Below are 23,670 nucleotides of genomic sequence, written 5' to 3'. Positions count from 1 at the left end.
TCCGTGTCTGCAAAATGTTTTATTATATTTGTTTTGTATACAGCATATTAGAAGTATAAATGTCTTCTCTTATGATAAATTCACAAAAAGTAACTCTGGAAAGATCCCTCAACACCACAGTATGGCCCTTTACTTAAACACACCGAGCAGAAGAATATCGGCAAATACAGATTATTAGAAAAAGAGGAAGATTCCCAGAGCAGACGGGATCATCATCATCAGGAGCGGCTGTTTTCACTTGTGTTAAAGGGTTAGTTCACACTGAAATTGGAGCTGTCATCATTTACTCACTTTTTACTTCAATCAGTTTCTTCTGTTGAATATAAATTAAGATATTTTGAAGAATGTTGGAAACCTGTAACTTGATTTCCATAGCATTTGTTTTTCTAAGTATAAAAGTCAATGGTTACAGGTTTTCCAACACAATCTCACGGCAATTCGTAACTTTTTGATTTAGTGGCTAATTCGTATAATCTAATTCGTACAATTTAGTACGACCTGCTCATCCCCCAATAACGTTTGGGTTAAGGGGTGGGGTTAGGTGCCACGCCTCCTTTTTAAAATCGTACATTATCGTACGACTGAACTCAGGAATTTGTACGATTTAGCCACTAAACAGACAAAACGTAAAAATACTTGCGTTTTCTCGTGAGATCAGGCTGGGTTTTCAGCATATCTTTAAATCTCTTCTTTTCAAAATATCTTCCCCTTTCCTCTCCATAATCTTTCCTCTATCTGTTTAATTATTATGTATATGTTTCTCCTCTTTTTCTCCTTTATTCTTATTTTATCTCTCCTTTTGAATTATTCCCTTTATATTATTTATAGTGAGTGAATTATTAATAAATAATCTGTACTGTGTCTATTACATATAAACATTTCTTCTGTGATCTTTCACCTTTATTCTTATTTTCTTCCTATTCTGCAATTTTCTCTCCTTTTTTAATTATTCCCTTTATTTTACTTTATATACACACTGCATGAATTGTTTTCTACAAACTTAATTATTAAATTATAATTGCAATGGTTTATTATTAAACTCAAAACACATCCAGGGTTTAGAGACGTACAGCTGAAGTCAGAATTATTCGCCCCCTTTGAATTTTTTCTTCTTTTTAAAATGTTTTCCAGATGATGTTGAACAGATTCAGGAAATGTTCACAGTATGTCTGATAATATTTTTTCTTTAGGGAAAAGTCTTATTCGCTTAATTTCAGCTAGAATAAAAGCAGTTTTTAATTTTTTAAACACCATTTTATTGTCAATATTATTAGCCCCTTTAAGCTATATTTTTCTCGATAGTCTACAGAACAAACCATCATTATACAATGACTTGCCTAATTACCCTAACTTTACCCTAATTACCCTAGTGAAGCCTTTACATGTCACTTTAAGCTGAACACTAGTGTCTTGAAGAATATCTAGTCTAATATTATTTACTGTCATCATGACAAAGAAAATAAATCACTTATTAGAGATGAGTTATTAACACTATTATGATTAGAAATGAGTTGTAAAAAATCTCTCCGTTAAACAGAAATTGGGGGAAAAAACAAGCGGTCTAATAATTCAGGGGGGCTAATAATTCTGACTTCAACTGTACATCTAATACCAATAACAGTCAATGCTTTATATACAAATAATCCCAATTTCTGCTTTTGTTTTGCTTCTTTTTATCATGTTAATAGTTAAACCTGCTGCATAATAAATAAATAAACAATGGAAGTCAATAGTTTGAATCTTTACCATATTGCACTACAGAAAACCCTACAAAAACCTGTACCACAGTAGAAAAAACACAATGGAAGTTGATGGTTACAAGTTTCTGACATCTTTCAAAATATCTTCTTGCGCGTTTGTTTTATATATATATATATATATATATATATATATATATATATATATATATATATATATATATATATATATCTTAATATGTTTATTTTCTCTGATAAACAAGTGAAGGATGAGTAAACGATGAGAGTCTTGATGTTGAGGGTGAACTGTCCCTTTAACAGCGCATCTCTAAAGATGTTCAGGGATTAAATCTGCACCTCTTAAACTCCTCAAACCAACAATGGTACGTTTCAGATGTTGTTAGCAATATAACTTACCATGCACTTAAAAAAATAAATAAGCCCCACACACACACACACACACACACACACAGACAGACAGACAGACACACACACACACTAGGGCTGCACAATATATGGTTTCAGCATGGATCCTGCAATGCACACGTTTACTAGAGTCACACTGCAGGATCTATGAGTTGAGTTCTGATTATAATTAACCAAGGAAAACAGTCCAGAGCACATGAGAAGTGTGTCGTTATTGCAGAGGTTACCCATAACATGAGTGAAGGATTATGGTTTTAAGGCCTGAGAGTGTTCAGGCACATCACACATTTGACCATCTATAACTTTAATAAAGAATCATTTTATTGAATTATTAATACAGTAAAGACTACTGCAGTGTTATTTTACATTTGATTATTCATATTCTGAACCTGAATACTATTCGACTGTCCTGAAAACCGTAAAGCACTGTTCATTTCAGTTCTCTATAGTATTTATCTACGCCTGTCATTTGATTATTACATTTCATGAATTATTACCTTCAGAATCATCCCAGTCTCCCTCATTTATTAATATTCTATTCAAATAGCAGTTTTCAGCTCATCTGATGAAACTGTATATTTATATATACATATATATAGTTAAAGTCAGAATTATTCACCCTCCTGTATATGTCTGTCCCTAATTTCTAGAGATTTCTCCAGCACATTTCTAATCATAATAGTGTTAATAACTCATCTCTAATAACTGATTTATTTTCTCTTCTCCATGATGACAGCACATAATATTAGTCTAGATATTCTTCAAGACACTAGTGTTCAGCTTAAAGTGACATGTAAAGGCTTCACTAGGGTAATTAGGGTAAAGTTAGGGTAATTAGGCAAGTCATTGTATAACAGTGGTTTATTCTGGAGACAATCCAACACTAATATTGCTGAAGGGGTGAATAATATTGAGCTTAACATGACTTTAAAACAATTAAAAACTGCTTTTATTCTAACCCAAATTAAACAAATCAGACTTTTTCCAGAAGAACAAATATTAGAGGAAACACTGTGAACATTTCCTGAATCTGCTCAACATCATGAGGGAAATATAAAGGAAATTCACAGGAGGGCGAATAATCCTGACTTCAGCTGTATATCTCAGAAAATCTATATATCACAATGTCAGATTTGTCCAATATAGTGCAGCCCTAACACACACACACACACACACACACACACACACACACACACACACACACACACACACACACACACACACACACACACACACACACACACACAGAGAGAGAGAGAGAGAGAGAGAGAGAGAGAGTGTGTTTAATGTGTTATGAGTCCACCCAGCTCTGCTCCACCACGGCAGAAACTCTCTTCTCATATTCACGCTTATTCTCCTGGTACAGTTGAGCCGCCTGACTGTTCGCTGGGCTGTTCGGGTTTGGCTCGTCCAGCAGAGACTGAACACACACACACACACACACACACACACACACACACACACACACACACACACACACACACACACACACACACACACACACACACACACACACACACACACACACAGTGAGCTAATTATGCAAAACAACACATTCCAGTAGAGGAAAGAGGATCATACTCAAGTTCCTCACAATTGAGGAAACATTCAACATGTAGAGGAGGTACACACAGGACTCTTACTGGCACGTGAACACTACCTGATGAAAGTCTCGTGGTGGAGCTCAGTTATAAGAGCAGCAAATAACAACTGGACTTCTATTTGATCGTGTGTAAAAGTGTCAGAAGGTGGATTCCTCTGCTGGATCATCTGCTGATCTGCATCAATCATCACCAATACTGCTGAAGACCTACTGGAACCAGCATGGACCAAGATTCTCACAGAAATCAGTCAAGTTTGGTGAAGGAGAAATCATGGTTTGGGGGTCATTCAGTATGGAGAGATCTGCAACATCAACAGTCTGAGGTATCAAGACATCTGTGCTGCCCATTACATTACAAACCACAGGAGAGGGACAATTCTCCAGCAGGATAGCGCTCCTGCTCATACTTCAGCCTCCACATCAAAGCTCCTGAAAGCAGAGAGTGCTCCAGGATTGGCCAGCCCAGTCACCAGATATCAACATTATTGAGCTGATGAAGGAGGAGGCGTTAAAGATGAACACAAAGACTCTTGATGAGCTCTGGGATCCTGCTGAAGGCTTTCTTCTTCATTCCAGATGACTTTATTAATCAGTGATGTGAGTCATGTCAGAGATGTATGGATGCAGTCCTCCAAGCTCATGATGGAGTCAGACACAATATTCATTCTGTCTCCACTGCAGCAGGACTTTATATTCTATACTGGACATTATTTCTGTTCAGTGATGACACTTTAGTCTGAGCAGAGTCAGACCGCACTGTCCTCATCAAATCAGTCAACATCAAGACATGATCATATACTATTGTGCTCAAATAAGAGTCATATAGAGGCCTTCACCTTTCATAGAGACACTTCTGACACCAAATCATCAACTAGAAGACAACTTATTATTTGCTGTTCCTAAAACTTGCATAGGCGACAAGACTTTTGTCAGGGGGTGTATATTTGAGCACATTAGCGCTCGTCTGTCTCTATTCTGAAACATCTCAGTGAGCAGCACAGAGTTTACAGCTTGACTCTTTGTATTTAAGGTTTTAAATGCTCTTCATGTTTATCTCAACTTGACACATCTGATGGATTTTTAACTCTTGTGTGCTGCTGGGTCATTCTCATGCACTCTGGGCTGATTTTGAGTCTTCATTTGGTCACAGCTTTCTCTGTGTTTCAGCAGACAGAGTGAGTTTTGCAGACAAATTTTATTTTGAAAATGCTTTAATAACACACTCTGGGCAGACTGAGCCCCCTGTGGTGATGTTGATGCTGTTTTTTCCCCATTGGCCTCCATTATAATCACATTAATTGACTGCAAAGCCATGAGAGCACATGAACAGGCATTCCTGAAAGTGCTAATGAGTTTAACTGTACATTTAGAAAGTGAAACCGAGGCAAAGTGTTCATAAGTTAATGCTCAGGTTATGACCTCTGACCCCTGACTAACAAGCTACAAGTGTCCAAACCAATGCATTGAGTGTGTGTGTGTGTGTGTGTGTGTGTGTGTGTGTGTGTGTGTGTGTGTGTGTGTGTATGTGTGAAGCTAAAAATTTTGTAGTAAATGCGTGTGTGTTTCCGTGTGTGTGTGTGTGTGTAGAGAATCACCTGGATGGATGTGAGGATGGAGGAGACGTCATATGTGGGACTCCATCGGTTCTGGAGAATGTCTAAACATATACTGCCATCCGCATACACTGAACACACACACACACACACACACACAGCAGTTAAACACAGCAAACGCAGATCCTCATTTACACACACACACACACACACACACACACACAGCAGCTCACCGTTGGGGTGAAACATTTTGGAGACGAAGCGAACCGTCGGCGGCTTGTTGGGATACTCTTCTGAGAACTCAATAACCAGCTTAAATGTTCCTGTAGAGAGAGAGAGAGATGAACACATCCACCAAACCATTACAGCACCTTTCATCATGCCTGTGTGCTGCTTTAATAAAGACACGCCACATTTAGTCAGGAAACAATGCTTTAAACTGGTCGCCGCCAATAGCCTAGTGGTTAGTACGTCGACACATAGCACCGAGGTGCTCACAGCGACCCGAGTTTGATTCCCGTCTTGAGGTCCTTTGCTGATCCTTCCCCTATCTCTGCTCCCCACACTTTCCTGTCTCTATATCTCCTCTGTCCTATCAATAAAGGTGAAAACCCCTAAAAAATAATTATAAAAAATAAATAAATAAATAAAAACAATGCTTTAAACTGTAAAGCAGGAATGACAAACTCAATTCCTGGAGGGCCGCAGCCCTGCACAGTTTAGTTCCAACCCTGCTCACACACACTTACCTGTAGGTTTCAAACAAGCCTGAAGGACTCAATTAGTCTGATCAGGTGTGTTTAATTAGGGTTGGAACTCAACTGTGCAGAGCTGCGGCCCTCCAGGAATTGAGTTTGACACCTCTGCTGTAAAGAAAGAAGAGTGTTTGTGTTGTACACTGTTGTGTGTGTGTTTAAGCCTTTTGTGCGCATGATGTTCAGCACTGTCCACACAGACACATGAGCCCCTTTCACACATACACACCTTTGCAGTAAATGACCGGCAATTTTCCGGAAAGGTGTGTATGTGTGAACAGGCCCTTTTTGAAAATATCGGTAAATTCGTTCTGGCTATTTTCCGGAAAGAGAAGTTGTAACATTACCGGTTATTGCCGGAATGCTGCGCTGTGTGAACGCAGAAGGAAGATTGCCGGAAAGAGCTTGTGCACGTCTAGAACGTGAGACGTTTGCTTTAGCCAATCAGAACAGTCAGACGCCTTCACGTCCGCGCAGTTTATGAGAATAAAAGCCTTTAAATATAGTCCCAGACACATTTAGCTGCTAGAAGTTAGGCAGATAACGTTTATATGTTCTTCTCAATGCCAACCGTGTAAATAATCATCAATAAGATGCTTATGATAAGCCGTTGTTTGTTTACCTTCAAGCTTTACGTGTCTGTGAAACAGCCAGTGAGCGCCAGCACACACACATATTACGAACATCTCCACATGCAAAAGTGTTTCTCTATGTGTTTTCATCGGAGTTGTTCACAATACTGATCATCCACAGAGTTTGTGATGTAGTCAAATGTTTATAAATACAAGCGCAGCCGTTTACAGCTTATTTCTGGTTAATGATGTTTAGACTTTACCGCTATTTTGGAATGGATGTGTGAATGCTCTTTTCTGGAAAGATTCTGTAACGTCCTCGCCTGTGTGAACAGCGCTTTTTTGAATATACCGGTAAAGTCGTTCCGGAAATTTTCCAGATATTTACCGGTATCACTGTGTGAAGGGGCTATGAACTATATCCATCTTCATAGACCTCACACTACACTCAAGTGGAATAACCTTCAAACTCAGACAGAAACAGAGTACTTAATAGTTACATAAACTAACATTAACAATGCATTTATTCCAGTGTTTATTGATCCTCTTAGCTAATTAAACATTTTCTGAATATGTGAGTCCATAATTGGAGACTCGCTCTGACCGCATCATTTGGATCAGTGAGTCATTAACTGTTGACTGATTGAGCTGCTGGTTATGAACAACAGACTGATCAGCTAAATCAATTATAAAGAAATGTAAGGCTCACCGTCCTCAAAGGGAGTTCCTACAGGCCTGCAAGCAAACAGAGGAGTTATTGAGTAAAAATCTGAACAGCAAAAGAAATAAAGGTTCTAGATTAACATCATGAACTGGCAGAGCACAGAACTCATTTCTGTCTGTTGTTTATAAAGCACGAGCAATCGTCATGATAAATGATACTTTCCTTGTAAATTACTTACAAATAGAATAAATTGGCTACATAATTATATCACAAAGTACACTTCCTCTGTGTCTCTCAACTGATTTATACAGAACTGCTGAATTTATTTACAGTATTTAAGGCAAACACATTGTAATTAACTAATAACTACACAATTAAAGAGTATTAAAGTATTAAACACAATCTATTAAATCAACTTTACAGTAAAAGTATTTCATTTTTACTCTTATTCAAGTGGTTATAAACCTTTGAGTTTCTTTATTGTTTTATACACTAAACCTGTAACCACTGACTTTCGTTGTAGGAAAAACAAATACAATGGAGGTCAATGGTTACAGGTTTCCAGCATTCTTCAAAATATCTTCTTTTGTGTTCAACAGAACTCCTCAGTGCGAGTAAATGACGAGGGAATGCTCAAGTTGTGTGTGAACTGTGCCTTTAAATCTCAGCAAACATACCCAAAAATGACAGCGTTCCACAGCATGATGTTGTTTTCTGAAGGAGCGCCGCTCACGCCGGTCGGAGGGTCTTCTTGAAGTCTGAAAACAAATAAGAGCAAGGGGATATATTGAGAAAGCTCATCTCTCTCTCTCTCTGTGTGCGTGTATCTGTGTTTCAGCTGTATTAACAATCTATTCTAGTCGACATGAAATCAGAATTTACTCTTGTTATGTTTATGTGTGTTTAGTAGCGCTGGTTATATCGCTGTATCTGTGCACTTCACTATTTTGTAAACATTATTTTGCCCTCATAATCTTTAATCAAATATCAAAACCCCCTCTAAACAACATTTTCTGGTCACATGGAATGCCTTTAGGGTGGAGCTATCAGTCCTTTAGGGTGGAGCTATCAGTCCTTTAGGGTGGAGCTATCAGTCCTTTAGGGTGGAGCTATCATTTAGGGTGGAGCTATCAGTCCTTTAGGGCAGAGCTATCAGTCCTTTAGGGTGGAGGTATTAGTCTTTTGAGGTGGGACTATTGATCCTTTAGGGCGGAGCTATCAGTCCTTTAGGGCGGAGCTATCAGTCCTTTAGGGCAGAGCTATCAGTCCTTTAGGGTGGAGGTATTAGTCCTTTGAAGTGGGACTATTGATCCTTTAGGGCGGAGCTATCAGTCCATTAGGGTGGAGCTATCAGTCCTTTAGGGTGGAGCTATCTATCCTTCAGGGCAGAGCTAACAGTCCTTTAGGGTGGAGGTATTAGTCCTTTGAAGTGGGACTATTGATCCTTTAGGGCGGAGCTATCAGTCCATTAGGGTGGAGCTATCAGTCCTTTAGGGTGGAGCTATCTATCCTTCAGGGCAGAGCTAACAGTCCTTTAGGGTGGAGGTATTAGTCCTTTGAGGTGGGACTATTGATCCTTTAGGGTGGAGCTATTAGTCCTTCAGGCTGGAGCTATCAGTCTTTTAGGATGGAGCTATTAGTCCTTTAGGGCAGGGCTATTAGTCCTTAAGAGTAAAGCTATTCATCCTCTAAGGTGGGACTACTGATCCTTTAGGACGGATAGGACGGAGCTATTAGTCCTTTAGGGTGGAGCTATTACTCTTTTAAAGCAGGACCTCTATCTTTTAGGGCGGAGCTATTAGTCCTTTAGGTCGGAGCTATTAGTCTTTTAGGTCGGAGCTATTAGTATTTTAGGGTGGAGCTATTAGTCTTTTAAGGCAGGTCTATCTATCCTTTAGGGCAGAGCTATCAGTCCTTTGGGTGGGGCTATTGGTCCTAAAGGGCAGGGCTATCATCAGTCCCTTAGGGCGGGGCTGTCAGTTCTTTAAGGCGGGGCTATTTAGAACTTTAATGATCATTTATATTTAACTTACATTACTAATACCAGTTCGCCAATTACTACACAGGTTCGGGTTAGTTTAAAGGTAGGCTTACAGTTCATTTCTACACTCAAATTAAATACCGGGTTGTTTTAAACCACATCTGGATCTTATATGGACAGCCCAGCTTTTAGGAATGTAACTCAGTGGTGAGGTTTGTCCATCTGTGACTCAAATGAGTTCAAATTTAAACTGAATAAGTTAATAACTATACTTTTTACAGAGTAGTTATTAACCAAGTTAAATGATTTATTAAATAAGTAGAACTACTTCATGCACATTATTCCACTGAAAAATCTGCTTTGGTAATCTTTAATCAAAATCTGCCCATCAGCTTCTACTCTGCAACAGCGGTGGCGCAATGTTCAGCACTGTGGCCTCACAGCATGAAGGTCCCTGGTTCGAGTCCTGGCTGGGTCAGTTAGTGTTTCTGTGTGGAGTTTGCATGTTCTCCCCGTGTTGGTGTGGGTTTCCCCCGGGTGCTCCGGTTACAGTCCAAACACATGTGCTATAGGGGAATTGATCAACTAAATTGTCCATAGTGTATGAGTGTGTGTGTGAATGAGTGTGTATGGATGTTTCCCAGTACTGGGGTGCAGCTGGAAGGCCATCCGTTGTGTAAAACATATGCTGGATAAGTTGGCGGTTCATTCCGCAGTGGCGACCCCAGATTAAAAAAGGGACTAAGCTAAAGGAAAATTAAATTAAATGAAAACAATATAATATATAACGCCATATGTTTAGTCAAGCCCCTCCAGGCTCCAACCGTTAGTTTGCTGCCAATAACAAATGAGTCAAAATAAACCCCGCCCCCTACTCAATATTCAGTTTCATGCAAAGCCTGCAGCAACTTTCAGCTGATTTGATTTATTTTACTATATTATTATTATTTACTTTATTATTTTTATGTTTTAATTTATATAATTGTTTTTATTAGTTTATGTTAATTACAAATATTCCCTCATGTTCTTTCTCTCTATCCTACATTGCTCAAGGATATCATCACTCCAATGTTAACATTTACTGTAATGTTCAACTACACCTTTTCATTAAATACTACCTGAATTAAAATGATTGTTATAATACATGTCGCGGCACCTGAGATGAGCATAAACCAGCAACAATCAGTACTATTTTGAAGTATAAATTCTGTAAGACATGTATTGTTCATTAGTAACTTAATGCGTGAATCCACATCGACTAAAGGCACTGCACTGCTCCTCTTTAAATAATAATACTCCGCAAGTGCACAATGCAAAGCTGTTCCATCTTTCACAGTGAAGCTAATGTACAGTAGGCCGCAAACTAGTTATAAAGGGCTGACCTCCACAAGCTGACGCCCGCTATCTGTGTTTCTGTGCTGAGGTTTTGTTTGCTGATACTGTACTCTGGTACTCTGTGGTAAAAACAACGGCAGCAGCACAGGCCCTGCTAACGCTGCTAGCGGCTAGTCGACAGTCTAAAGCCATTCCTCGCCGTTTCCGAGCGCGTAAAAATGAAATGAAGACACAAACCTCTTGAAGTCCCTCATGAGTCTTCGTCTGGCCTGTGTTGACATGATTTAATAGTTTAATAACGCAATATTGTTTGATAAAACGAGCAGATGAGCGGCAGCTGCAGGATCAGAGGTGTGACGCGCCGCTGACGTCACGAGCGACCTGGCTGGCAACAGCCGCAGCGGTTTGTTTTCCTCTGTTGTTTATTATTTGTTTATTTTATATATATGCTTATTAAAGTGTTTTATATGTGTATTTTTATAACAAAATAATAAAGCAAAACTCGCTAGGTTTATAAGTGAATAATTTAAGCTATTATGATATCCCCTGTTATTGTATTTATATTAATATTTTATTGGATATTCTCATTTTTGCATATTGTCATCTATATTCAACACTTGACGACAATAAAAATAAAAAAGTTATTTATTTTGTATTATTAATTTATTTTTATTCCTTTTCAATAAAAGGTTTTTGTGTCTATTTAACTTGCTTTAAATCAAATGTTTTCTGTAGTCTGCAATATTCTGCTTTAAACAGCTGCAGTGTTCTTCTGTGCTATTTAAAAATGTGATAAACATTACTGTGCAAAATGATTCAACCTTTTTATTTGAAATAGTTTAAATGGATAGTTCATTAAAAATTATGACATCATTTCCTCACTTGTTGCAGAAGTTTCTTTCTTGTGCCGAACACAAAATAAGATGTTATGAGGAATGGAGTAAACCAATAGCAATTGACTGTAATTTGTGTTTATACTATGGATTTAAATAGATTTTTTTTGGGCTGAACTCTCCTTTTATTTCATATATAATATAAATATTTATATAATATATATTTATTTAATGTAGTGTGCAGTAGAATATATCAGTTTGCATTTCCAAGCTCTGATTTTGCTATTATTTGTAATAATTCTGACAATCGGTTGTCGTGGTCCTAACCTTTGACCACCACCCCATTCCACAATGCACCGGCCCCTTACGGCTTCCCCTGCAGGTGGTGGGCCAGCGGGAGGATGGTTCCAGGCTGCTCCACGTCGGGGTTCCGTGGGAAAAAACCCAGCCACCAGGCACTCGCATACAAGCCCCAATCCCAGGCCTGGCTCCAGAGTGGGGCCCCGTCATGGCGTCATGGTGCTCTACTGGAAAAGAGGTTTTGTCATCTCCAGGTTGGAGGAAAGTCTTTACCCCAGGTGGAGGAGTTCATGTATCTTGGGGTTTTGTTCACAAGTGAGGGAAGGATGGAGTGTGAGATTGACAGGCGGATCTGTGCTGCGGCAGCAGTAATGCAGTCGATGTACCGGTCCGTTGGGGTAAAGAAGGAGCTGAGAGAGGGTGAGGAGCTCTGTCACCCGGGAGGAGCTCAGAGTGGAGCGGCTGCTCCTACACAGCGAGAGAAGTCAGCTGAGGTGGCTCGGGCATCTGTTTCGGATGCCTCATGGATGCCTACCGAGGTGTTCCAGGCATGTCCCACCGGGAGGAAGCCTCGAGGAAGACCTAGGACACACTGGAGGGACTATGTCTCTCGGCTGGCCTGTGAACGCCTCGGGATCCCCCAGAGGAGCTGGAGGAAGTGTCTGCGGAAAGGGAAGTCTGGAGTTCTCCCCTAGGACTGCTGCCCCAGTGACCCGGCCCTGGATAAGTGGATGAAAATGAATTAATGAATGACTGAATGTTGTAATCCAGTTTGGTTTCTGCATGCACAATGAGTTTTTGAGCATTCAGTCACAGACTAAATTCAGCAACCGAGACAGACAAACAAAAGAACATCTACAACACATTACAAGAAAAATACATACAAAGCAGTCTTTTATGGGGCTAAAAGCTGACTGGTAAACTATAATATAATATAATATAATATAATATAATATAATATAATATAATATAATATAATATAATATAATTAATATAATATAATATAATATAATATAATATAATATAATATAATATAATATAATATGATATAATATAATTAATATAATTAATATAATATAAACACTCAAAACAATATAACAATTATTAAATAATAAAATATACAAATGCATGGAAAAACAAATATATGAAATTAATAATTAAATAATTACAAGCAGTTATTATATAATCATGAAATAATAGAATAAATTTATTCAAAATAATAGTATATAAATTAACAATAAATGCTAAAAATATTAAATGAAGGAAATAATGCATTAATTAATTTATTGGAAGCTTTATATATATATATATATATATATATATATATATATATATATATATATATATATATATATATATATATATATATATATATATACTTTTTTTGCAGGTTCGGTTCTCTATAATGATCAATATGCTACACATAATTGTAAAGTAAACGCTTTTTCTCCAGATTTATCCTTTTACTGTAAAGGAAAACGCCCGACGACGTGTTTGCGAACCAGTCAGAAAGCTAGAAGCGCTGCGGCTGTCCAATCACAGAGGAGTGTCGTACATGCGCAGCAGTGAGCAGCCAATTATCGCCGCGCCGGTTTTGGCTGGAGGCTAAAGTGAACACAGGCTCAGGGCGGGACGGAAGGCCGCGGTGCGCTTCTCCTCCCGGGGATCCTCTCCTTCAGTTCGGTTTACCGAGGCTACTCAGATTCATTCTCTCGGGATCCAGGACACATGTGCGCCTCACAGTGACCAGGTACACCGGGTGGACATTCGCGGAGAGAAATCAGCAGTCTACGTGAAGAAGAGCAACGTTAAAAACAGACATGGAGGAAAAGGCGTTCGCGAAGGAGCTGGACCAGTGGATCGAGCAGCTCAACGAGTGCAAACAGCTGTCAGAAACTCAAGTTAAAACCCTCTGTGAAAAGGTGAGACCACAAAACACTTTTACACAATCTAGCTCTGCGATTTTGCGTTTCCCCTGTGTTCTTCGCAGCTTTACAAGATGGCGGCGGTTTTTTTAAACAGACTCTGCGAAACTACGACTGTTCATGTTTAGCTCACTAAACACCACACAAACCGACGCTTCTGTCCTAAATCGTTATAGAAAGTCAATTGAGACGAATATTAGGAGGTTATGCTGTTATATTAGCCTCACTGATGATCTCGATTCTACGGGAGTATATTGTGATTTAACCTTAGTGTTAACAGAGTATATTTCGTTCTGTGCAGGTTTTCCGGTGTTTACATTATTAGTTGGCATAAAGTTGGTTTTATGGTTACACATTCGGATTTGGCGTTAAATGGGACACGGTAAAGTAGAATTTAAAAAGGCTAATATCGATGAATTATAATGACATAACTTACTGTTGTGTGCACAACTTGTTACACGCTCTTTCTATAACTTACTGCTAACGTTACTTTGAATATTGGTCCTCAAATAACATGTAAGAATGACTTCAAGACAACATCAGCACTATTTAATTAGCTGTCAACAATCTTTACTTTGACCGTCATTGACTGATAATATGATTTCCCTATTTAGAGTTTGCAAAGAATGCTTTAATGAAATTATACAAAGATGGTGAATACCTGAATGTGCGAATATTAAACTAACTTTACCTCAATCTGGTAATTAAAACCCGCCGCATCTGCGAGCAGCTTCTTCCTCAGTCTTAAAATGGCGTCGGTGATCTGCTTCTGTACTCGCTGTCACAGTACTGAGATTCTACACATATTATATGTCCAACATATTTGGCCAAAGTCTGCAAGGAGGTGTAAATGACGAATGATGGAGGTCTTGATCGCTCATTCTGCCTGGCTGGCCTCTGGTGCTGCAGTGGGGTTTGTACTCCAGCTCTGTTTGTTGCACATTAAGAACAAAATCCTCCATCAAAAGATAAAATGGCTAAACAACTTTGGGCTAAAGTTGGTTTTATGTTCGCATATTAAGACATTCACCTTCTTAATTGCGTGAAAGAATTCTTTGCAAATAAATAGGGTAATCATATCATGATCAGACATTCACTATCACAGTACAACATTGTACAGTTAATTAAATAGTGCTGCTTACACTGCAATAAATGCTTTTCTTACTTTTTTTCTTGTTTCTAGTCCAAATATCTAAAAACTCTTAAATCAAGCAGAATTTTCTAGACACGCAAAACATATTGTCTTGTTTTAAGATATAATATGCCAAAATTAAGTGAGTTTTTCCTTAAAACAAGTTAAATAATCTGCCAATGGGGTTGTTTTAAGGAAAAACTAACTTAATGACATATTATTTCTGAAAGCAAGACAATACTTCCATAGTAGGAAAAACAAACACTGTGGGAGTCATAGACCAGTTAGAACAGGTTTACAACTAGTAAAGGGTGAGTGAATGAAATGACAGAATTTTCAGTTTTGTTGTAAGCTCTCTTTTGATTAACAAATAATTAATTAAAATGTATAACCAGTAGATTTAAAAGCAGACGCATCACCGAACAGTTTTATGAAATAGAATTAATTAAATAGCTTTTTATTGAAATATGTTTACGGAGAGTTGCGGCTGATGTCAGTGCTTTATTCTATATAATATCTCATAACCAGTGAACAGACAAAATGTTATTAAAAATAATGATTATAATGTTTTATTTTATAGTATATGAGAGCCCTATTTAATTTTTATTTGCACTGAAGTTATTTATGTATTAGATGCTCTGTAGGATTGTTTTGGAAGTAACTGCAAGTTAATGTATTAGGATTTTATTAAAACTATTTTATTGAGCTGATCTGTGTCTGTCATTTTAGAGTTATCTAGAGCTGTGGTTCTCAAACTTTTTTCATCAAGTACCACCTCAAAAAAAATTGTCTCTCCAAGTACCACCAAAATGAGCAGTATTAAAATACAATAGCATAGTAGGCCCAGTAAAGCAGCTACACCTCTACACCGTTAAAGAACAGGGCAGAAGACCTCAAATATAGGCTATATGGCATATTATATACATAATTTTTTGATAAATTTTTATATGTGTTAAGCATGTACATGACATATTTCATTCCTCCGCGTACCACTGTAAGGAAGCCTGTGTACCACTAGTACCACAGTTTGAGAACCATTGATCTAGAGCAGGAGTCACCAACCTTTATGAAACTGAGAGCTACTTCTTGGGTACCGATCAATGTGGAGGGCTACCAGTTTGATAAACACTTCTCGAATAACAAATTTCAACAATGATTTAACAGGGTAGGAAATACCCTGTATTTAATGTATCAATGTGCAACACTTTATTTTTTATATATCTCTGCAAATATGAACATTTTTTAAATGATTACTTCTATATTAGATGGAGCTTACTGGTAAGTGGCGCTATGGTGAGCTATTTTTAGAAGAGACCTCCGGGCAACAGGCGGGCACCATGTTGGTGACCCCTGATCTAGAGTATCTCTGATATTTATATTGTGTGCGTGGGTGTGGATGCTTTGCAGAACTTGAGTTTGATAATAATGGCATGATGCACAGTAATAATGTTTTCAGAAAAAGCTTGATCAGGAAATGAAAGAGAGAAGTGCTCGTACTTCATGTAGAAACTGTCCAGTGAGTGTGTAAATTTACTAGAACAGTGTATGCTGCTGCTCTGTTTGTTCAAGGAGAGTTGATCACAGCCCTGATTGTAATGCAGTTCCAGTGACGTGTCCAGACGTAAGACTTTATATTAGTCAGCATCTTCCTATGACCCATTTTCACCTGGTAATATTAAGATGATTTTTAGTTGATACGAAGTAGAAGTGTTGTTTTAATCCACCAAATGTCCACTGTCTTCATGCAGGTGTATGCTCTTTAAGCGATTGTTCAGTTCGATATTGTGGATTAAGCTTAAACAGTTGATAAAAACAGTGAAAGGGAATGTTTTTCTTCAGCATGCAATATAAAGATCTAAAATGACATTATATGCTGTATTTTCTCTAATTTTGCAGTGGTATTTGCAACATCTCTATTTTTAAAGACAGTTCGTGAAGTTTAGAGCAAAACATTCTATTTATATGCATTCTAGTCTGTACTAGTCTCATATGCTGCTGTTATGGAGATATAATTCCTTTGCGTTTGTTCAAATTTATACATGTGAAACTGAGCAGGTTTTTTTCTGTATTCTCACTTCAGCATTAATATCACAATGTAAGAGCAGAGAGAAAAGACATGCCGTCATGAAAATAAGATCAATAACATCTGTTTTATTTGTTTAATAAAATAATACAATATAACTATATAAAAAAATATATATTAAAGTAACTAATTCTGTGCAATAATGGAAACACTGACACTGTAATGTTTTGTTTTTCTGCTATATTCATTGCGATATGAATATAATTATTTCTCCAGATGACTTTAGTTAGCTCAGCTCATATTAAATGTCTGGTTAATAAACGACTTTCCCCCATTGAACACAATATATTTTATTTTTAAGAAACATTTGACAGATTATTTTAGCCTGTTCACTGCTCTGAAATCTAAGTAAATGATTGTCTTCTGCTGTCTTCATTAGTGTAAAACGCAGATTTCTCTGCATCTTGAAAAGGTGTTTTTGGAGATCCGTCTCTTCTGTGGATATACAGTAAACCTCTGCACAGTTCAGCTCTACAGCAGCTGGATGTTGCTTTATAGGTGATTTGTTTTTCAGATGTTTCCTGAATTGTAGGCTGACCAGTAGCTCATGATGTGGAGGATCCTTTTCAGCCGGTGATACTGTTGCCCCTAATGAAATAAAACAGTTGTAAAAAACACAACTAGCATACACCTTAGGAACAACATAACAGAATATTTTAAGCAGTTTTAAAACTTTTGAGTTTCCAAACCGGGGAAAAGCTTGAAAGCAGTTATCATCTCATGCCTAATCAACAGGTCAGGAATCTGATGGTTGTGATGCTGTTTTTTTTTTCTCTGCAGGCTAAAGAGATCCTGACGAAGGAGTCGAATGTGCAGGAGGTGCGGTGTCCGGTCACCGTGTGCGGAGATGTTCACGGCCAGTTTCATGACCTGATGGAGCTCTTCAGAATCGGAGGAAAGTCTCCAGACACAAACTACCTGTTCATGGGAGATTATGTGGACCGAGGCTATTACTCTGTGGAAACCGTCTCGCTGCTCGTCGCTCTCAAAGTAAGAGGCGCAGTTTAGTCAGGGTTATTCCTACACTATGTAAAAGTACTTGAATTAAATTTGACATTTAAATGTTTATGGTTTTATTTTAAAAACAAAAAAAAATTCTTAAATTTAAAATCTTAAAATGTCAATCCTGTACAGTAACGCTGACAGATAATGCACATTTTATCAGCCTTTCAGAAACTGACCTTTAATATCACTCCAGATCAGAAGAATCAGTGTTTGTGATGAACCACCATAAAGAGGAATATGAAGTCAGAATTATTCGCCCCCATTAATTATTAGACCGTTTATTTTTTTCCCCAATTTTTGTTTAATGGAGAGAAGATTCTTTTAACACATTTCTAAACATAATAGTTTAATAACTCATCTCTAATAACTGATTTATTTTATTTTTGCCATGATGACCGTAAATAATATTTTTCAAGACACTTCTATACAGCTTAAAGTGACATTTAAAGGCTTCACTAAGTTAATAAGGTGAACTAGGCAGGTTAGGGTAATTAGACAAGTTATTGTATAATGATGGTTTGTTCTGTAGACTATCGAGAAAAAAGCGGCTAATAATAATGTCCTTAAAATGACATTTAAAAATGTAAAACTGCTTTTATTGTAACTGAAATAAAACAAATAAGACTATTTCTAGAAGAACAAATAATATGAGACATACTGTGAACATTTCCTGAATCTGTTCAACATCATCTGACTTCAGCTGTATGTTCTCAACTTGAGTTCAGTTTTTGCAGAGGGAGCTTTTGCTATTATCTTGGCTTTGGAAAACATATATTCTGCTGAACAAAGAACATTTCTTTTGATTACAGATTTAGAAACCTGTCCGTTTCAATAATCCAATACAATAAGAGGATTTTTGATTGGTGATTTTGATATCTGGTTTTGCTGGAATCAAAGGCAATGAGGAAGTAGACAAAAGAAGCACTATTGACACACCCCAACATTTGTCCACTTTATGCTTTGGATCTGAAACCAACAATTTGCTCAAACATGAAGACCGAATGGCAAGGAGAATACAGTCTACACCAACACAACAAACTTCAGAAAATTAGCCCTAATGTTGGAAAAAGAAGCTTTGATGCATTTTCCAACTGGTGGGATCAGACTGATTTTACAAACTAAAACAAAAAAGAAACAGGCAATTTGATTATTGTTGCTGTGCTGTTGTAGTCTGTTTATGAGAATCGATAGTCATCCAGATTAATCATCGCACTGCTAAACTGAATTCATCAAACATTGGCTGCACGATATATTGCTTTGCTGCGAGGTGTATACAGTTTCACCAGGTGATTTGAGTAGCTCTGTATGGAAAGATTTCATCCAGTCATTTTGTCTTTCTGAGCAGTGCATCTGCATAAATTATAATAAATATCAATCATAAACAAATAAACCGTGCTTTATGGTTTTCTGCAGAGTCTAACAGTATTCAAGTGCAGAAATGGAACAGTCAGATATAAAATAACAGGCTCATCATTGTATAAATAATTCTAAATAATAATGTTTTGAACCTAATCATAAATAAATAATCTAATGTCTGACTATTGCAGATCCACACACTGTGATGTCGATGCGCAGATGATCTATTGTTCAGCCCTATCCGCTTGTTAAGTGGTGACGTGTTGGTGACGCGTGTAATACTCTTTCCGGGTCCAAGCTGCCATTCATTTGAGTTGAGAAATTATTTGTTTATGATCTTTTTATTCATATCACACATTAGAGTTTATTTTACATAAAATCATAGTGTACACAACAATCTCTGGGCTTGCTGCATAATAAATACCAAAATTTGTACAATTTATAAAAAAAATGAATCACTTTCTGGCCATTGGATATTAGGCATGAACATATATACTGCGATCGTGATTTTCGAAAGTATTAAATCGCTTTGTAAACGTTTATTATTACAATTTCATGAGTCTCCCCATACAGTTGAATAGAGCGCTTGGACCCGGAAGCCGCTTCGCTGGACGTCACACTTATCAAGTGAATATCAAACAACATCAGACAAATGTCCTCAAAATGGTGTTTACAGTATTAAAAAATGATCATTATCGTGATAATAGTATGTGCAATATCCATAACGCAGGGAAGTTCAATGAGTTTAACTAAGTTTGGTTCAAGCAGTTGTGTGGTGCTGCATGCATAGGTCGTTTAGTCAAATCTAAATTGGTTATATCGTTAGAAATATCATTATCGCAACACTCAACAACAAAACTGCATATTTTCCCAGTATCGTGCAGCTCTAGTTTATTGTATGTTTGCGCCACAGATTTGCTGTTCATATAAATCTGCTTAATCTTCAGTCTCTCCGGCTCTTGGAAACCTTTTATTTTATTTATTTATTTTTTACAAAATTTGTAGTAAACGATTGCAATGACGTCTGAGTCATGAACTGATGTGGACCGTAATAGAAATATAAATAAATGTTAATACTTTTCTCATGTATTATTGTAATATTATATTTTAATCACTGCTTTGTCTTCGTGCTGTAGGTCAGATACCGTGAACGTGTCACAATACTCAGAGGAAACCACGAAAGCAGGCAGATCACACAAGTGTACGGCTTTTATGACGAGTGCTTACGGAAATACGGCAATGCAAACGTGTGGAAATTCTTCACAGACCTCTTCGATTACCTTCCCCTCACTGCCCTGGTAGATGGACAGGTACGTCAATCCACAGGAGGAGGTTTTATTATTCACAATTAATCATTGACAGTTCAGACACTCACTTGATCTTATAGTTCATTAAACCTTTGACAAGTCTGATCTCAGTGGATGTTCAGATTTATTGATTTCCCTGAAGGCACTGATCACAGTGGGTAAAATCAGGTTTACCTTTTGTTTTGTGTACCTTTGAGTTTTATGAATGTGTTGCTCTGCAGATATTCTGTCTTCATGGAGGATTGTCGCCGTCCATAGACACTCTGGATCACATCCGAGCGCTGGATCGTTTGCAGGAAGTTCCTCATGAGGTACATTTATTTGTCTTTTCGTTTTATCCCCGTTTCTTGAGTGCAGAGGCTGATGAGTGTGTGCTGTCCTCCTCAGGGCCCCATGTGTGATTTACTGTGGTCAGACCCGGATGACCGCGGCGGATGGGGCATTTCTCCTCGAGGTGCGGGATACACCTTTGGCCAGGATATTTCTGAGACTTTCAACCATGCCAACGGCCTGACGCTGGTGTCCAGAGCTCATCAGCTGGTGATGGAGGTGCGTTTAACTAAATACAGCATGAACCCCGTCCTCATTCACCACAGACACCATCATATAAACCCTGTCCACATGTAACTGTGCTGAATTCAGTGTAAACCCTGTCCTCACTTGACTTAATTCACCACAAACATCATAATGTAATCAGCGTCCTCGTTTAACTTTTCATATTTAACAAATAAAAAGCTTATTTAAGATCAAAGTGAAATAAATGATGTCAGAATATGCTGTTGAACTATAATGAGAGTGTGTTATTCTCCTCTTAGGGTTACAACTGGTGCCATGATCGTAATGTGGTGACAATCTTCAGCGCGCCGAACTACTGCTACCGCTGCGGCAATCAGGCGGCCATCATGGAGCTGGACGACACGCTCAAGTACTCTTTGTAAGTGAACAGTATCAGGGATCACAAAAAAAAAAAAGCTTGTCTGCCGTCCCGGAGCTGTTGAGTCTTCGTGCTGGGACTGTCAGAAGCATCGAGTTTCTGCATCAATCAGTACTGACATTTTAAAAGCGTCTATTTCCTGATCATATTCGAGCGCTGTTGGGCGCATCCTTAAACAAACAAAGCTGATTTACCATTGTTCAGAAGCTCAGCAGAAATGACTGTGATTGGCCATGAAGGTCATCAGTAGGGCCAGACGGAATCTGCGGATGCTGTTTTCTGCGGAGAATTTTGGTAAAAATCTGCGGATTTCCGCGGAATTATTTTGGGAGTATCATAACTAAAATCTTAATATATGAAATAAAAAATAAGATCTTTTAAACTTGTATTTGATATTTAAAATGCAAATCACATTATGTGGTAAACAAAGCAAGTCTCTCATATGATATCTCTAGGAAAAGACAGAAAATAATACTGTACACACTGCATTGTACATTAATCAGATGAACATTTTTACATTAGTCAATAATATTACTGTAATTAAAAAACTGAATAAATATAGATTTACACACATTTACTCAAGTAAACAGAATTAATGATGGGCTAAAAATCGGGGTGGGCCTAGTCATCAGCTCACCTCTGTTCACAGAGTGCAAACACAAACACTGGAGTATTTCAAAGTTGCGTTGATCAGCTAGTCGGTCTATGAGCTGACATGTGAGTGATGCACTGATCTACACGGCTCTTAAACACTGCAGTGTCTGTATCTGTGTTTGCACTCGACTCTGTGAAGAGCGGTGAACTGATGACCTTCACTGAAGATTGCAGCCGGAAGAGTTACTAGGGATTGTTTCAAGCCTTGAGCCTGATAGCTGAAGAAGCTTTCACTGCATCCCAAAAGGCACATCTGCACTTTAGTGTCGTCCTGAATGATACACTAACTTTTTTTTACTATACGGAAATTCAAACCGTTTCCTAAACGGATGTTTAACAGTTGCCGAATTACGGAAAAAAATGACCAAACTTCCAAATATCAGCAGTCATGAGTATAACCCGTTCACCATCAGGAGGCGCCATAATCACTCGCATAGGAGGACTTTCCAGATTCAATCATCATCATTCATTCATTTTCTTGTCTGCTTAGTCCCTTTATTAATCTGGGGTCGCCACAGCGGAATGAACCGCCAACTTATCCAGCAAGTTTTTACGCAGCGGATGCCCTTCTAGCTGCAACCCATCTCTGGGAAACATCCACACACGCATTCCCACACACACTCATACACTACGGACAATTTAGCCTACCCAATTCACCTGTACCGCATGTGTTTGGATTGTGGGGGAAAACGGAGCACCCGGAGGAAACCCACATGAACACAGGGAGAACATGCAAACTCCACACAGAAACGCCAACTGAGCCGAGGCTCGACCCTGCGACCCTCTTGCTGTGAGGCGACAGCACTACCTACTGCGCCACTGCCTCGCCCTTTCCAGATTCAACACAAAACAAAGTACCCAACATCTTATAGCTCCGCCCCTTCCGCTGTGTGAGCAGAGCTCCTGCTGTTGAGTGTGTGACGTGATCAACATGCCTTTAAAGTGCACTTCATCATCTTTAGAATAAATCCAATATTTCTGCGTGAATGCGCTCGTCTACATTTTGAGGTGTAAATAGTAGGGATGCTTCGATCAAGATTTTTGCAGCTGATACAGAGTACCGGTTCCTTTATCATGGTGATCGGCTGATACAGAGTACTGATCCCGATGTTTAGGAGAGATCTCCACTCAAGTATCATACGTGGATGGGAAAATGTGCTTTATACATGATAAAACTTAATGATGCTGCACATGATCCCTTACGCCCTGTTCACACGGGGCTTCAGCGTCAACGCTTGACTGAAGGCGTGTCTGAAGTTGGGGCTGAAGCGATCGTCATAGCAGCATCAGCCAATGAAATCCAGTCAGCAATAGGCCACTGTCTAGCTGGTGTATTTGCATACTGCGATCTGATTGGCTGACGCTTCCGTCGGCGCTTGAAAAGTTGAGCTAGTCCCAACTTCTGCAGCAAGCAACACCTCTGAAGCGGCGGCGACGAATCCACAATGCAGTTCAGCAACGCCTGACGTCACCCATTCACAGTGAATGGGAAGCGTTGACGCTGACGCCCTGTGTGAATGGGGCGTTAAACATGTCTCTTAAACCGTTAAGTGAG

General features: G+C 38.4%; 3 protein-coding genes across 5 annotated transcripts in view; 1 reads left to right on the top strand and 2 right to left on the bottom strand.

Annotated features, from left to right (window-relative positions):
- Positions 1–10,969, bottom strand: ube2b (ubiquitin-conjugating enzyme E2B (RAD6 homolog)). Of its 3 annotated transcripts, none has more exons than XR_012396524.1 (7): positions 10,824–10,969; positions 7,948–8,028; positions 7,316–7,341; positions 5,513–5,602; positions 5,322–5,410; positions 3,226–3,543; positions 1–1,077 (listed from the first exon to the last, which is right to left on the bottom strand). XR_012396524.1 is itself a non-coding variant. In NM_001002747.1 (7 exon segments), coding segments are annotated over 6 exon segments (459 nt in total). In that variant the 5' UTR covers positions 10,868–10,969; the 3' UTR covers positions 1,913–3,324; positions 3,381–3,414.
- The window catches only part of ddx46 (DEAD (Asp-Glu-Ala-Asp) box polypeptide 46), an 800,864-nt gene that overhangs the window by 458,944 nt on the left and 318,250 nt on the right, over positions 1–23,670 (bottom strand). The window lies entirely within an intron of this gene.
- The window catches only part of ppp2cab (protein phosphatase 2 catalytic subunit alpha b), a 12,212-nt gene continuing 1,868 nt past the window's right edge, over positions 13,327–23,670 (top strand). Inside the window, exons 1-6 of the mRNA NM_200911.3 lie at positions 13,327–13,641; positions 17,640–17,849; positions 20,357–20,530; positions 20,749–20,838; positions 20,915–21,076; positions 21,343–21,461. Coding sequence (NP_957205.2) covers positions 13,540–13,641; positions 17,640–17,849; positions 20,357–20,530; positions 20,749–20,838; positions 20,915–21,076; positions 21,343–21,461 — 857 coding nt within the window. The 5' untranslated portion in view covers positions 13,327–13,539. The remainder of the gene's footprint in view (positions 13,642–17,639; positions 17,850–20,356; positions 20,531–20,748; positions 20,839–20,914; positions 21,077–21,342; positions 21,462–23,670) is intronic.

Source organism: Danio rerio, chromosome 21 (genome assembly GCF_049306965.1).
Source record: "Danio rerio strain Tuebingen ecotype United States chromosome 21, GRCz12tu, whole genome shotgun sequence".
NCBI classification, from domain to species: domain Eukaryota; kingdom Metazoa; phylum Chordata; class Actinopteri; order Cypriniformes; family Danionidae; genus Danio; species Danio rerio.
Note: the sequence above shows the minus strand (reverse complement) of the source record. Positions and strands in the feature narration are given on the sequence as shown.

Coding starts and splice junctions, on each gene's coding strand:
- ube2b (XM_068215838.2), bottom strand. CDS start 10,867: ATGTCAACACAGGCCAGACGAAGACTCATGAGGGACTTCAAGAG. Junction 8,029..10,823: donor CTCATGAGGGACTTCAAGAG/GTTTGTGTCTTC, acceptor ATTTGTTTTCAG/ACTTCAAGAAGACCCTCCGA. Junction 3,544..5,321: donor CCATCCTCACATCCATCCAG/GTGATTCTCTAC, acceptor GTGTGTGTTCAG/TCTCTGCTGGACGAGCCAAA.